Source organism: Bos grunniens, chromosome 11 (genome assembly GCF_055505025.1).
Source record: "Bos grunniens cultivar Pamir isolate PY7600 chromosome 11, Bosgru_T2T1.0, whole genome shotgun sequence".
Lineage (NCBI taxonomy): Eukaryota > Metazoa > Chordata > Mammalia > Artiodactyla > Bovidae > Bos > Bos grunniens.
Genome location: NC_141175.1, coordinates 8369622 through 8384682, shown reverse-complemented (window position 1 = coordinate 8384682; position 15061 = coordinate 8369622). Strand labels below are relative to the sequence as shown.

Below are 15061 nucleotides of genomic sequence, written 5' to 3'. Positions count from 1 at the left end.
CATATAAGTTAAATAAGCAGGGTGACAATATACAGCCTTGACGTACTCCTTTTCCTATTTGGAACCAGTCTGTTGTTTCATGTCCAGTTCTAACTGTTGCTTCCTGACCTGCATACAAATTTCTCAAGAGGCAGGTCAGGTGGTCTGGTATTCCCATCTCTTTCAGAATTTTTCACAGTTGATTGTGATCCACACAGTCAAAGGCTTTGGCATAGTCAATAAAGCAGAAATAGATGTTTTTCTGGAACTCTCTTGCTTTTTCGGTGATCCAGCGGATGTTGGCAATTTGATCTCTGGTTCCTTTGCCTTTTCTAAAACCAGCTTGCACATCAGAAAGTTCACGGTTCACATATTGCTGAAGCCTGGCTTGGAGAATTTTGAGCATTACTTTACTAGCGTGTGAGATGAGTGCAATTGTGCGGTAGTTTGAGCATTCTTTGGCATTGCCTTTCTTTGGGATTGGAATGAAAACTGACCTTTTCCAGTCCTGTGGCCACTGCTGAGTTTTCCAAATTTGCTGACATATTTATTACTTCAGCAAGTATTTATTGAACTCCCATTATGCGTTATGCCCTAGCCTAGCCACCAGGCACACAGAGAACAGGATACCTTCCTTTCCCTTAAGGTGTGCACACAGAATGAGGGGGACAAATGAGTAATCAGACCATTCTAATACAGTGTGAGCCTTAATATGCAAAGAATTCTTATCAATCAGTTACAAAAGACCAACATGTCAATAGAAAAAAAAAAAGTGGGCAAAAGATATACATTCACACACAAAAAGAAAACAGCATGTAAACTGGAAGAGATGCTGAACCTTGTCATAACTGACAAAGTGCAAACTACAATGAAACACGATTTTCTGTGTCTCAGGCAGAGAATAATAAGATTGAGATACACCAAGTCAATACTATGATGCCCTAAAAGTCACTGGTATATCTTCTGGAGGGCAACTTAATATTAGTGACTTATATTATTCATTCCAATCCCAAAGAAAGGCAATGCCAAAGAATGCTCAAACTACCGCACAATTGCACTCATCTCACACGCTAGTAAAGTAATGCTCAAAATTCTCCAAGCCAGGCTTCAGCAATATGTGAACCATGAACTATCTGATGTGCAAGCTGGTTTTAGAAAAGGCAGAGGAACCAGAGATCAAATTGCCAACATCTGCTGGATCACCGAAAAAGCAAGAGAGTTCCAGAAAAACATCTATTTCTGCTTTATTGACTATGCCAAAGCCTTTGACTGTGTGGATCACAATCAACTGTGAAAAATTCTGAAAGAGATGGGAATATCAGACCACCTGACGTGCCTCTTGAGAAATTTGTATGCAGGTCACGAAGCAACAGTTAGAACTAGACATGGAACAACAGACTGGTTCCAAATGGGAAAAGGAGTACGTCAAGGCTGTATATTGTCACCCTACTTATTTAACTTATATGCAGAGTACATCATGAGAAACGCTGGACTGGAAGAAACACAAGCTGGAATCAAGATTGCCGGGAGAAATGTCAATAACCTCAGATATGCAGATGACACCACCCTTATGGCAGAAAGTGAAGAAGAACTCAAAAGCCTCTTGATGAAGGTGAAAGTGGAGAGTGAAAAAGTTGGCTTAAAGGTCAACCTTCAGAAAACGAAGATCATGGCATCCGGTCCCATCACTTCATGGCAAATAGATGGGGAAACAGTGGAAACAGTGTCAGACTTTATTTTTCTGGGCTCCAAAATCACTGCAGATGGTGACTGCAGCCATGAAATTAAAAGACGCTTACTCCTTGGAAGGAAAGTTATGACGAACCTAGATAGCATATTCAAAAGCAGAGACATTCCTTTGCCAACAAAGTTCCGTCTAGTCAAGGCTATGGTTTTTCTTGTGGTCATGTATGGATGTGAGCGTTGGACTGTGAAGAAGGCTGAGCGCCGAAGAATTGATGCTTTTGAACTGTGGTGTTGGAGAAGACTCTTGAGAGTCCCTTGGACTGCAAGGAGACCCAACCAGTCCATTCTGAAGGAGATCAGCCCTGGGATTTCTTTGGAGGGAATGATGCTAAAGCTGAAACTCCAGTACTTTGGCCACCTCATGCGAAGAGTTGACTCATTGGAAAAGACTCCGATGCTGGGAGGGATTGGGGGCAAGAGGAGAAGGGGACGACAGAGGATGAGATGGCTGGATGGCATCACTGACTCGATGGACATGAGTCTGAGTGAACTCCGGGAGTTGGTGACGGACAGGGAGGCCTGGCATGCTGCGATTCATGGGGTGGCAAAGAGTTGGACATGACTGAGCGACTGATCTGATCTGATATTATCTTTGACTTAAACACTCCATCTTCTGGATGTTTATCTTACAGGGATGTTCATACACATACATAAACCTTGATGATAATTGCAGTATTGTGTGTGAGAAAAAAACAAGACAATTCAGTGTCTTATCAGTTGGAGGCTGATTCAATTTGTTTTGATTTATCCAAACAGTGGAATGCTGTACAGTCACTAAAAGGAATGAGACCACTCCTTAGCATTCTGACATGAAAAGATATTCAGGTTACATGAAAAATGCATGTTGATTTCAAAACATACTACAAAGTTACAGTAATCAAAACAGTGTGGCACTGCCTTTGGACAGACATACAGACCAACGGACCAGAATTGAGAGCCCAGAAACAAACTCAAACGTCTATGCCCAGATGACTTTTGACAAAGTTTGAAGACCATTCAATGGGGGTAAAATAATTTCTTCCACAAATGGGGCTAGGACAACTGGATAGCCCCTTGCAAAAGAATGAAGTTGAACCTCTATCTCACTCCATCTACACAATTTAACTCAAAATGAATCGATGACTTTGATCACATTCTTGATAGTGTCCTTTGATGTACAAAAGTTTTACATTTTTATGAAGTCCAAACACAGAATTAGATCATGACCCAGCAACACCACTCCTAGTTTTATACTGGAAAAACAAAACAAATGTCCACACAGAAACTTGTACATGAATGTTAATGGCAGCATTATTCATAATAGCCAAAGGGTGGAAACAATTCAAATGTCCTTCAACAGATGAATGGTAAATTGGGGTATATTCACACAATGGAATACTGTTTAGCCATAAGAAGGAACAATGGACACACTGATACATGGTACAACTCAGATAAACCTCAAAAGCATCCTAAGAAGTCAAACACAAAGGGTCATCTATTGTGTGATTGCTTTCACAGAATATGTCCAGAATAGACAAATCCATGGTGTCAGAAAGCAAATTAGTAGTTACCAGGGTACAGAGAGGGGAATGTGATTATTCCATAGACACAGGGTGCGTTTCTGGGGTAATAGAAATATTTTGAAACTAGAGGGAGCTGGTGATCATGCAACATTGTGAATACACTAAATGCCACTGACTTGTACACTTTAAGTGGTTAACTATGTGTTCTGTGCATTTTACCTCAATTGTAAAAATGTATGGGGACTTCCCTGGTGGTTCAGTTGTTAAGACTGTGCCCTTCCATTGCTGGGAACGTAGGTTTGATTCCTGGTTGAGGAACTGACATCCCACATGCAACTAAGCCTGCGTGCTACTAGAGAATCCAGGCACCACAACAAAAGATCCCGCATGCCGCAACTTAAGACCCGATGCAAAATATATGGTAAGAAAAAAGAGGCATGTGGAAGACAACATACTCCACTTGCATTTTAAATTATACAGATAGATACAAATGTGGTGGTGCATACATACGCATACACACACATAGTTCTCACTTCCCACTATACTGTGAGACTGTAAAAATGACCATTCAAGCTGAAATGGTGCAGAGAAAACTGAACAATGGGAAAAATTATGATTGTTCAGTGACCTTTCAAAGGTGTTGTCAAAGCATTAAAACCTCTTGATGATGTAGGGGGCCACAGGAGACACAGGTTTAATCCCTGGGTTGGGAAGATCTCCTGGAGGAGGGCATGGCAACGCACTCCAGTATTCTTGTCTGGAGAATCCCATACAAAGGAGCCTGGCCGGCTGCAGTCCATGGGCTCGCAAAGAGTCAGACATGAATAAGGTGACTTAGTACTCAAACACGCATCATAGACATGAAATAAAGATTTCTTTTAAAAAAACCTCTTGATGGTCTGTTATAGATGTAGAGAGAAGTGAAAAAGTAGTGAAACTAATAATAATACATTTAATACTTATTAAATTGCTAGTGTAATTTAAATTTAAACATTGAGAATTCAAGTATTTTCTTTCATTGTAAAATGTATCAAGGATGACCCAGCAATCCCACGTCTGGGTATACATCCAAAGGAAGAAAGTCCTATCTCAAGAAGACATCTGCACTCCTGTGTTCATTGCCACATTCTTCATGAGTCGATATTGGGAGACAACCTGAGTGTCTGTTGATGGATGAATGGATAAAGAAAATATGGTATGGATGTATATACAATGGAGTATTATTCAGTCTTTAAAAAGAAGGAAATCCTGCTATTTTTGACAACATGGATGAAATTGAAATACGTTATGGTAAGCAAAATAAGCCAGAAAGAAAAGAGACAAATATTGCACAATATCACTTATATGTGGAATTTGAAAAAAAAAAAAAAAAGAAAGAAAAAAGTCGAACTCATGGAAGCAGAGTGTGCAGTGGTGGTTGCCAGGGGCTTGGGAACGGAGGAAACAGGGAGAGATTGATTAAAGAGTACAAACTTTCAGTTAGAAGATGAATGATTCTGAGGATCTAACGCATAGCCTAGTGGCTACAGCAGACAATACTTTATTGTTGTATAGCTGAAATCTGCTAAGAGAGTAGATCCTCTCCCAAAAAAAAGGGTAACTACATGAGGTAATGGATGCATCATTAACTTGTTTGTGGGAGTCATTTCACCAAGTACACATAGAGTAAATCATCACGTTGTATACTTTATATTACAATTTTATCTGTCAATTATACTTCAATAAATCTGGGGGAAATTATCAAGAGTTGTTTAAACAGTGCTTGCCTTCCAGTTGTGTAGCTTCAGATACAGAACCAGCATCTTCTCTATGCACTGGTGAATCATCACACTCCTTTCTAAGTTCAGATCAACTTAAAATACTTTATCCTTTGTACTTTCAATGCTATGAAATGTATCTGGCAGTTCCTTTAATGTGGTGCTTTTGCTGGCGTCATTTCCTTGGGACAACATCATCCTTTTTGTCAGAACCACTTTCATTCGCATGTCGCTACGATGAGCCTTCACTGTTTCCCTGGCTGCATACTTAGAGCTTCTGGAACAGCAAATAGCTGCAGGTTCAACATTCCCAGAGCCAGCTATTTTTTTTTTTTTTGGATGCGTCACACGATTTATGGGATCCTAGATCCTGGATGAGGGATTGAACTCATGCACCCTACATTGGAAGCTCTGAACCTTAACTGCTGGCAAGAGAAGTCCTTGCCAGCTATTTAAAAAATCATTCTACTTATCTTCAATTCAGATTGCACGTTCAGTCTTCAGATCAGATCAGTCGCTCAGTTGTGTCCGACTCTTTGCGACCCCATGAATCGCAGCACGCCAGGCCTCCCTGTCCGTCACCAACTCCCGCAGTTCACTCAGACTCATGTCCATCGAGTCAGTGATGCCATCCAGCCATCTCATCCTCTGTCGTCCCTTCTCCTCTTGCCCCCAATCCCTCCCAGCATCAGAGTGTTTTCCAGTGAGTCAACTCTTCGCATGAGGTGGCCCAAGAACTGGAGTTTCAGCTTTCCTTCAGAATGGACTGGTTGGGTCTCCTTGCAGTCCAACGGACTCTCAAGAGTCTTCTCCAACACCATAGTTCAAAAGCATCAATTCTTCGGTGCTCAGCCTTCTTCACAGTCCAACTCTCACATCCATACATGACCACAAGAAAAACCATAGCCTTGACTAGATGGACCTTTGTTGGCAAAGGAATGTCTCTGCTTTTGAATATGCTATCTAGGTTGGTCATAACTTTCCTTCCAAGGAGTAAGCATCTTAATTTCATGGCTGCAGTCACCATCTGCAGTGATTTTGGAGCCCAGAAAAATAAAGTCTGACACTGTTTCCACTGTTTCCCCATCTATTTGCCATGAAGCGATGGGACCGGATGCCATGATCTTCGTTTTCTGAAGGTTGACCTTTAAGCCAACTTTTTCACTCTCCACTTTCACCTTCATCAAGAGGCTTTTGAGTTCTTCTTCACTTTCTGCCATAAGGGTGGTGTCATCTGCATATCTGAGGTTATTGACATTTCTCCCGGCAATCTTGATTCCAGCTTGTGTTTCTTCCAGTCCAGCGTTTCTCATGATGTACTCTGCATATAAGTTAAATAAGCAGGGTGACAATATACAGCCTTGACGTACTCCTTTTCCTATTTGGAACCAGTCTGTTGTTCCATGTCCAGTTCTAACTGTTGCTTCCTGACCTGCATACAGGTTTCTCAAGACACAGGTCAGGTGGTCTGATATTCCCATCTCTTTCAGAATTTTTCACAGTTGATTGTGATCCACACAGTCAAAGGCTTTGGCATAGTCAATAAAGCAGAAATAGATGTTTTTCTGGAACTCTCTTGCTTTTTCGGTGATCCAGCGGATGTTGGCGATTTGATCTCTGGTTCCTCTGCCTTTCCTAAAACCAGTTTGAACATCAGGAAGTTCACGGTTCACATATTGCTGAAGCCTGGCTTGGAGAATTTTGAGCATTACTTTACTAGCATGTGAGATGAATGAATGCAATTGTGCAGTAGTTTGAACATTCTTTGGCATTGCCTTTCTTTGGGATTGGAATGAAAACTGAACTTTCCAGTCCTGTGGTCACTGCTGAGTTTTCCAAATTTGCTGGCATATTGAGTGCAGCACTTTCACAGCATCATCTTTCAGGATTTGAAATAGCTCAACTGGAATTCTATCACCTCCACTAGCTTTGTTCGTAGTGATGCTTTCTAAGGCCCACCTGACTTCACATATATGTTCAGTCTTACCACTCCGCATTTCTGTGCTGCGCTTTCATGTGAGTTGCCAAAGTCCCTCTTTTGGGTAGCTACTTCCTATTCTTTTGCTCACACATTTTTGTAAAATGTCACACGGGTTTATCACTAGGAGACAGGAGGCAACACAAACCACATGCTTTGCTGTCTGTGTAGGAACTGAATAACACGCATGGTGACCAATCCTGAAGGAAATCACTCCTGAATATTCACTGCAAGGACTGATGCTGAAGCTGAAACTCCAGTACTTTGGCCACCTGATGCGAAGAACTGACTCATTGGAAAAGACCCTGAGGCTGGGAAAGATTGATGGCGGGAGGAGAAGGGGACGACAGAGGATGAGATGGTTGGATGGCATCAGCGACTCGATGGACATGAATTTGAGTACACTTTGGGAGCTGGTGATGGACAGGGAGGCCTGGCTGTGCTGCAGTCCATGGGGTCATAAAGAGTCGTACCCGACTGAAGGGCTGAACCGAACTGAACTGACCAATCAACAACAGGCTTTGAAAGAAGTGATGTGATTAGGTCACTCACCGTTGTGCATCTGTCATTTCCGCAGTGATTTGTGGATGGAAGAAGTAGTAGCAAAGTTCCTGTGTGGTGCAATTATTCATAGGTAACATAATATGGCACATGAAATTTGAACTGTGTTATTGAGGACTTCCCTGGTGGCTCAGACGGTAAACAGTCTGCCTGCAGTGCGGGAGACCTCGGTTTGATCCCTAGGTCCTGAAGATCCCCTGGAGAAGGAAATGGCAACCCACTCTAGTATTCTTGCCTGGAAAACCAAGAAGGCTACAGTCCATGGGGTCGCAAAGAGTTGGACACGACTGAGTGACTAATACTTTCATTGAGGGACTGGTGTTATTTAACTATACTGGAAAGCAAGGACTGCCGCATTATGTACTGTATTGGCTTGTGTGTAAATTATTAACAGTGATTATTTCCCTGAGATTGATTGGGGAGGGTCTTATAAACTTCCCTGTGTACACGTGTGTGTGCAGGCAGGCGTCCTCAGTCCAACTGTTTGTGACTCCATGGACTGTAGCCCGTCAGGATCCTTTGTCCATGGAATTTTCCAGGTAGAATACTGAAGTGGATAGCCATTTCCAACTGCATGGGATCTTCCTGACCCAGGGATTGAAGCTGTGTCTCCTGCATTGGCAGGCAGATTTCTTTACCATGGCAGTGCTAAGTCACCTCAGTCGTGTCGGACTCTGTGCAACCCCATAGACGGCAGCCCACCAGGCTCCCCCGTCCCTGGGATTCTCCAGGCAAGAACACTGGAGTGGGTTGCCATTTCCTTCTCCAATGCAGGAAAGTGAAAAGGGAAAGTGAACTCGCTCAGTCGTGTCCGACTCTTCGCAACCCCATGGACTGCAGCCTACCAGGCTCCTCCGTCCATGGGATTTTCCAGGCAAGAGTACTGGAGTGGGGTGCCATTGCCTTCTCCTTACCATGGCACTACCTGGGGAAAAAACTGGTTTTTTGTTGTTTTTTTTTTTTAGGCGGTGTTTTTAATTAATTAATTAATTTATTTTTGAGGCAATGAAATTCTGGAATCACACCTTGGACTGAAGCCATTTACTAGCTGTGTGACTTCTGGCAAATTACTAAACCTTTCTGAGTATCATTTCTGAAATGAAAATAATGATAGCTCCTGGTCCATGGGTGGTAGTGAGAAGTCAATGAGTTAACACATGAAAACCACATAAGTCTGGTGTCAGGCAAGGAGTCAGTGTTTCAAAAATGTATCATTGTTATTATTAAAATTTAGTCTGAGAAGTGCTGCAGTGCAGGCAGCTCTAGGGAGGCCAACCCTGCCTGGAGAAGGGAGCTTAAATGCGCCAGGTGACCTTCAGAGCACCTTTCTGGGCAGCTTCCAAGGCATCTAAGATCTCAGACTTCCTGGCTGCCAGGCAAGGGGCTGGTGCCCAGCAGTCAGTGCCTCCCCCAGTACATGCCTCCATCAGTCTAAGCAGCTATTGGCCACCTTCTCGGCCAGAAGTCACCAGGACTTGTGAACAGTGGGTGGATGACCCCTCGGGACAGGCCTCAGTGACCAATCCTCTGGCTGCTGATGTCAGCTACACCTCCTGCTGGATGCAGCCTGGAGGGAGACCGGATAAAGTCCAAAGCCTCCTAACTTGGCCTCTGGAGCAGGCCTAAGTCCAGACTCTGCAGCTTCTGTATTCTCTCCACTCCCAAATACATAAATCCTTTGCTTCGGAATAGATGTTGCCCACTTTTGCTCAAGCTATATCCTGTCTGACAGGCCTTTTAATCTGACCCCCTAGCAGGGCTGAACCCCAGCTCTGAAGTCTCCTGGGTCAGTCTGGGCCCTCCCCAGAACTCAGATCGCCTATGATGTGCCTGACTCCTGTGCTAAATGCTCATCCTCACAACAGCCTTCAGAAAGGCGTCATTGTCCCTGTTTTGCTGACGAGGAGAATGAACAAAGCTCAGTGAGCTGAGACAGCCTGAGCTGGGTGGGATTCAGCCCCTGGTTTACCTGTTTCCAAAGTCAAAACCTGTCCCCCCCCAAAATCCTTTTGGGAGGTAGGTGCTGCCGCCTCTATCAGCTCCCCTGCATCTAGGAGACCATCAGCCCCTGGGGACACGAGCCATGCCTTATCCAGCTTCCACCCTGCATGGCAGCTTGCAAGGACAGGCAAGGTGGCTTCGGCTTTACAGCCTGGCTGTACATCGCCTACGGCAATTGTGTGTAGTAAGGATGTCAGGTTTTAGTGTTTCTCAATAGTGGCACACTTGGTGTTTGGGCTGAGTCAGTTCTTTACCAGGAAGATCTACATCTTCCCACGGTGGCTAGAAGGATGTTTACCATCCTTGGCCTAAATATGTCAGAAGATCCCCCTCCTCCCCTCCCCTGTCCAGTTACTGAGAAAACACAAACCATGGCACCTCTGGAGGAGAGGCCTGGGTACCATGCCCAGGCAAGACCAGCCTGCTATACCAACTACCACAGAAGATGAAAGCTTGGATTTAGAACTTGAACTTGGATAAAATGGTCCCGGCTCCACTCTGAACAAGCTATAGGACCTTAGTCCTACCACAACCAGACTCAGCTTCCTCATCTGTGCAATGGGGACAATAATAAATATTAATGCAATCACCCTCAGAAAGCATTTAGCACAGGTTCCTGGTCCACTTAACCTGTCAATGACAATAAACTGTTAACATTTAAACCTCTAAGACTTTCCGTAAAAATTAGTTAACCAAGTAGGACAATAAAATCTCTTGCAGATACTAAATTATTTATCTTCTTGTTTGTCTTGGATGTACAGAGTCCCTCCAAGACAACTGTCTGATGAAAACTTGTTGAGTCACCGGTTCTGCCCCAAGGGAGGTTACATCTGTCTGGGGAGCTCTAAGTACACTGACTCAGACACAGTTCCCCCTTAGCTTTGGGTTTCCCAGGTGGCGCCAGTGGTAAATAATCTGCCCGCCAAAGTAGGAGACATAAGAGATGCAGGATTGATTCCTGGGTTGGGAAGATACCCTGGAGGAAGGCATAGCAACCCACTCTAGTATTTTTGCCTAGAGAATCCCATGGACAGAGGAGCCTGGTGGGCTACAGTCCATAGGGCTGCAAAGAGTTGGACATGACTGAAGCAACTTAGCACGCACGCTCGCCCCTTGGCTTTGGAATTGGCAAAAGAGACAGAAATGGTTTCGGAGACTGTAGGCTCCCAGGCCAGAGGGGCTGGTGGGTGGGGAGCCTGAGTGAGTTACACAGTAGGAAGGCCACTCCTTTTCCCTCCTGGCACAGGATCCAGATCCAAAAATTGAAATCTCACTCTTTGGGGCAGTTTTACACATGGAGGAGAAAACAATATATGTGTATATATTTAGTGCTGGCAGAAAGACTAAAGAGAGTCATATCAGTGGTACAGACGGAGAAACTGTCAGAGTGGGGAAATGACTTACCCAAAGTGAAAGTCCTGGGAAAGCACAGAAGGACCTCAGCTATGAATCCAAAGCTTGTATCTCTGTACAAGAATGAGGAAGTGAGATGAGTGTTCGGAAAATATTTCAGGGAGCGGGCAGAGCCATCTGAGAGTGGGAAGTGGCCCCACGTCTATTAGGGCAGGAGTAACGGTGATTCATCTCTTGCTGAAGCTGGAGTGACTTTGGCTTGCTGGCTACAGAAGGCTGGGAGCAAGGTGTGCCCAGCTAAATGTCCCAGCATGTGGGAGACCTGACAACCCAGGTGAGCACGAATGGCTAGGAAGACAGGAGGAACATTTCTGTGCTGACAGCTTTGTTCACATGGGCAGAGTTTCTACGTCAGCAAGTTGGCTGCCACCCCGGGGACCGAATGAATGGGGGGGATGGGCATCAGTATGAAGGACTTTCTGATTGCTGTGCTTAATTGCTCAGTCATGTCCGACTCTTTGCGATACCATGGACTGTAGCCCACCAGGCTCCTCTATCTATGGGGATTCTCCAGACAAGAATACTGGAGTGGGTTGCCATGCCCTCCTCCAGATCTCACTGCTAACCTTCCTGTATTCCTTTGTTGCCCCAGTCTGTATCATGACATTAGGGAGTCCTCCGCTTTAGAGATGTGGAAGGTCAAGTGCGGCGTGGAGAGCGGGATGCCATGTTGGAGGCCCTCACGCTGCCATGAGGAGGCACTATGTGGGAGGAAAAAGCCGATTCAGGCAGAAACCAGACAGATCATTTCTAACCTGCACTGTCTCTGATCATGTCAAGTATTTTCACGTATGAATGTGTCTCTGCTCCAGGCCCCAGCTTCATCATTTCTCCTCCTAGATACCTTATGCACCTTTCTCTCTCTTTTTTTGGCTATGCTGGGTCTGTGACGCAAGGCATGGGTTTTTTTTTTCTCTAGTTGCGGAGCATGGGCTTAGTTGCCGTTAGGTATATGGGATCTTAGTTCTCTGGCCAGGGATGCAACTCGTGTCCTCTGCATTAGAAAGTGGATTCCCAACCACTGTACCACCAGGGAAGTCGCTTATGCATCTTTCAGTCCCGTTAAACGTCACCTCCTTTGAGAAGCCTTCTGTGACTCCCCTGGGGCTGAACCAGATGCCACCTTCTCTGTGCTCCCAAGGCCTGAGCTTGCCCACCCACCACAGCAGTCATCATAGATGCCAACAGCTGGGTTGTCTGTTGCCCTCACCAGACTCTAAGGACAGGAACTGTGTCTGTCCTGTTCTCCATCAGCTCCTCAGCCTCTGGCAGCTCAACTAACTGACCTGAGGTGTCTCAAAGAATTAGTGCTGATGGTCCCAGGAGCCTGAGGAGAGACTGAGAAGCTCAACAACCTTTCTAGAAGTCGAGAAGTGAGGACCCTCTTTGGGCAACTTTTTTTTTTTTTTAAGTATACTTGATTTACAACGCTGCAATGGCAACTTTCTTAACTTCTCTGTATTTCACTTACTAATCTGTAAAATGTATTTCACTTACTGATCTGTGTGTAAGGCATAAAGTAGGAAATGAGGGAGCATTCAGTGTCAGCAATCATAGTTCTGCAGGAGTGGACATGGAAGCTCAGGGAGGTATGTGCCAGGTCCAGACTCTAGGCTAGAAAAGGCAAGCCTTGGACTCTGGTCTGGGTTCTGGCCTCCAATCTGTGCCTCTCTTCATTCTACACTGCTGGTTGTTGCCTGTCTGTTTCACTTCCTCAGTCAATAGACAGCCAATAAACAGCTACTGGATGCCTGCTGGGTGCCAGGTCCCAAGCTGAGAGCTGTAAGGCTGACAACAAAAGATGCTTTTCAGGAGGCAGTGGGATGAGCAAGAATGGTATTAGTGTAAAATGCTCCCGGGCTCAAATTCCAGCTTTTCCACATCCTGGCTATAAGATATTACGAAGGTCCCTGATCTCTGAGCCTGTTTTTTCCTTTAATAATGGGGAAATACAAGACTTCCCAGCAGGAGAGCTGCAACCTGGCACTGGGCAGCACTGGATATAAATGGAAGCCAGTTATTATTAATATCCTCATCATCCCATTTTATTTTTAACCAACCTGTGCGCGTCGTAGTTAATTCTTCCCCCTTGTCCGGGCACCCAGGACCTGGTTCTCTGTCCCAGGCCACCACAGTTAATTACTCGTGCATCTCACTAGCCGGCTGATTCACACACCAGAGGAACCAGAAATCAAATTGCCAACGTCCGTTGGATCATTGAAGATGCAAAAGAGTTTCAGAAAAGCATCTACTTCTGCTTTATTGACTATGCCAAAGCCTTTGACTGTGTGGATCACAACAAACTGTGGAAAATTCTTAAAGAGATGGGAATACCAGACCACCTGACCTGCATACAACTGGACGTGGAACAACAGACTGGTTCCAAATCAGGAAAGGAATATGTCAAGGTTGTGTATTGTCACCCTGCTTATTTAACTTATATGCAGAGTACATCATGAGAAACATTGGACTGGATGAAGCACAAGCTGGAATCAAGATGACGGGGGAAATGTCAATAACCTCAGATATGCCGATGACACCACCCTTATGGCAGAAAGCAAAGAACTAAAGAGCCTCTTGAAGAAAGGGAAAGAGGATAGTGAAAAAGTTGGCTTAAAACTCAACATTCAGAAAACAGATCATGGCATCTGATCCCATAACTTCATGGCAAATAGATGGGGAAACAGTAGAAACAGTGACAGACTTTATTTTTGGGGCTCCAAAATCACTGCAGATGGTGACTGCAGCCAATATTAAAAGACACTTGCTCCTTGGAAAAAAGTTATGACCAACCTAGACAGCATATGAAAAGCAAAGGTCCATCTAGTCAAAGCTATGGTTTTTCCAGTAGTCATGTATGGATGTGAGAGTTGGGCTATAAAGAAAACTGAGCACCGAAGAATTGATACTTTTGAACTGTGGTGTTGGAGAAGACTCTTGAGAGTCCCTTGGACAGCAAGGAGATCCAACCAGTCCATCCTAAAGGAAATCAGTCCTGAATATTCATTGGAAGGACTGATGCTGAAGCTGAAACTCCAATTCTTTGGCCACCTCATGCGAAGAGTTGACTCATTGGAAAAGACCCTGATGCTGGGAAAGATTGAAGGCGGGAGGAGTAGGGGACGGCAGAAGACGAGATGGTTGGACGGCATCACCGACTCAATGGACATGATTTGGAGTAAGCTCCGGGAGTTGGTGATGGACAGGGAAGCTTGGCGTGCTGCAGTCCATGGGGTCGCAAAGAGTCGGACACGACTGAGCGACTGAACTGAACTGAATGAACACACACCGGCAGACACCCACGCCCCCACTCACGTTCTTTCACACAAACGGTAGCAGCGATCAACGCTGTTCTTTTCGTCCCTTCAGTTTTCCATCTATGGTATCCTGGAAGCGGTCCCCTATTAGTGCATGGTGAACATTTTTCTTTTTTAGCGGTGGCACAGTATTCCATTGTACGGATTCTCTTTTAACGCGGTTGCCGTTACTATTATCAATCTGGGATCTCCGAGGACTTGGGATACTTAGAGCTGTCGAGTTGGAGTCCAGCACCCGGTTCCAGCCCCGGCTCCGCCCAGAATTCACCCAGTCTCCCTGGGCTCCCTCTTCCCCACCCGTACGGTACGATCGCGCGAGTCGGGGTGGGGCGGGGGATGGGGATGCAGAGAGGACCAGCCTGGAGGATCCCAGTGTCCGAGTGCGGATCAGCGAGAAGCGCGCGCAACAGCTAGGGACTGAAGTCAACCTTTCGAGCGTAGCCACTACGCTATACCAGCAGCACCAAAAGCAGCGAGTAGTCTGGCACAATCAAGCTCGGAACGGGCTGTCAGGCCCTCCCGCCTCGGCACCTGAGCTCGGGGCAACAACGCTCCGGCACCGGCTACTCACCCCCGCCTCCGCCGCTTCACCCTTCGTCCCCACGCCCGGAAGGTTACAGGTGTCCCTGTCCCTTTAAGGGGGCGGAGCCCGGGCTCCGCTACTTCCGCCCCAAAGCAACATGGCGCCAACCGGGAGCAGAGCGGGTGAAGGCGAGGAGAAGAGCGCCCCTCAAAAAGATGGCTACGCCCGGGGCGCCGCGTTCGCGCCCGACGGTGACGTCACTTCCGGGGCGGAGGAGGCTGAGT

General features: G+C 45.6%; 1 protein-coding gene across 38 annotated transcripts in view; it reads right to left on the bottom strand.

Annotated features, from left to right (window-relative positions):
- LOC147362440 (kynurenine--oxoglutarate transaminase 1) overlaps window positions 1–15061 on the bottom strand; it is a 38549-nt gene that overhangs the window by 22186 nt on the left and 1302 nt on the right. For 19 of the 38 annotated variants that reach the window (XR_015136221.1, XR_015136224.1, XR_015136222.1 and 16 more), the window contains exon 1: window positions 14826–14862. The exons of 4 other annotated variants lie outside the window; for them this stretch is intronic. Coding sequence is in view for 2 of the 34 variants with exons in the window: in XM_086324616.1 (XP_086180742.1) it covers window positions 7515–7531 (17 nt within the window). In the remaining 32 variants the exon portion in view is untranslated. Of the gene's footprint in view, window positions 1–7514; window positions 7574–10928; window positions 10991–14825; window positions 14863–15061 lie in introns of those variants that run through there. 15 more of the 38 variants (XR_015136220.1, XM_086324618.1, XM_086324638.1 and 12 more) reach the window with 3 other exon arrangements.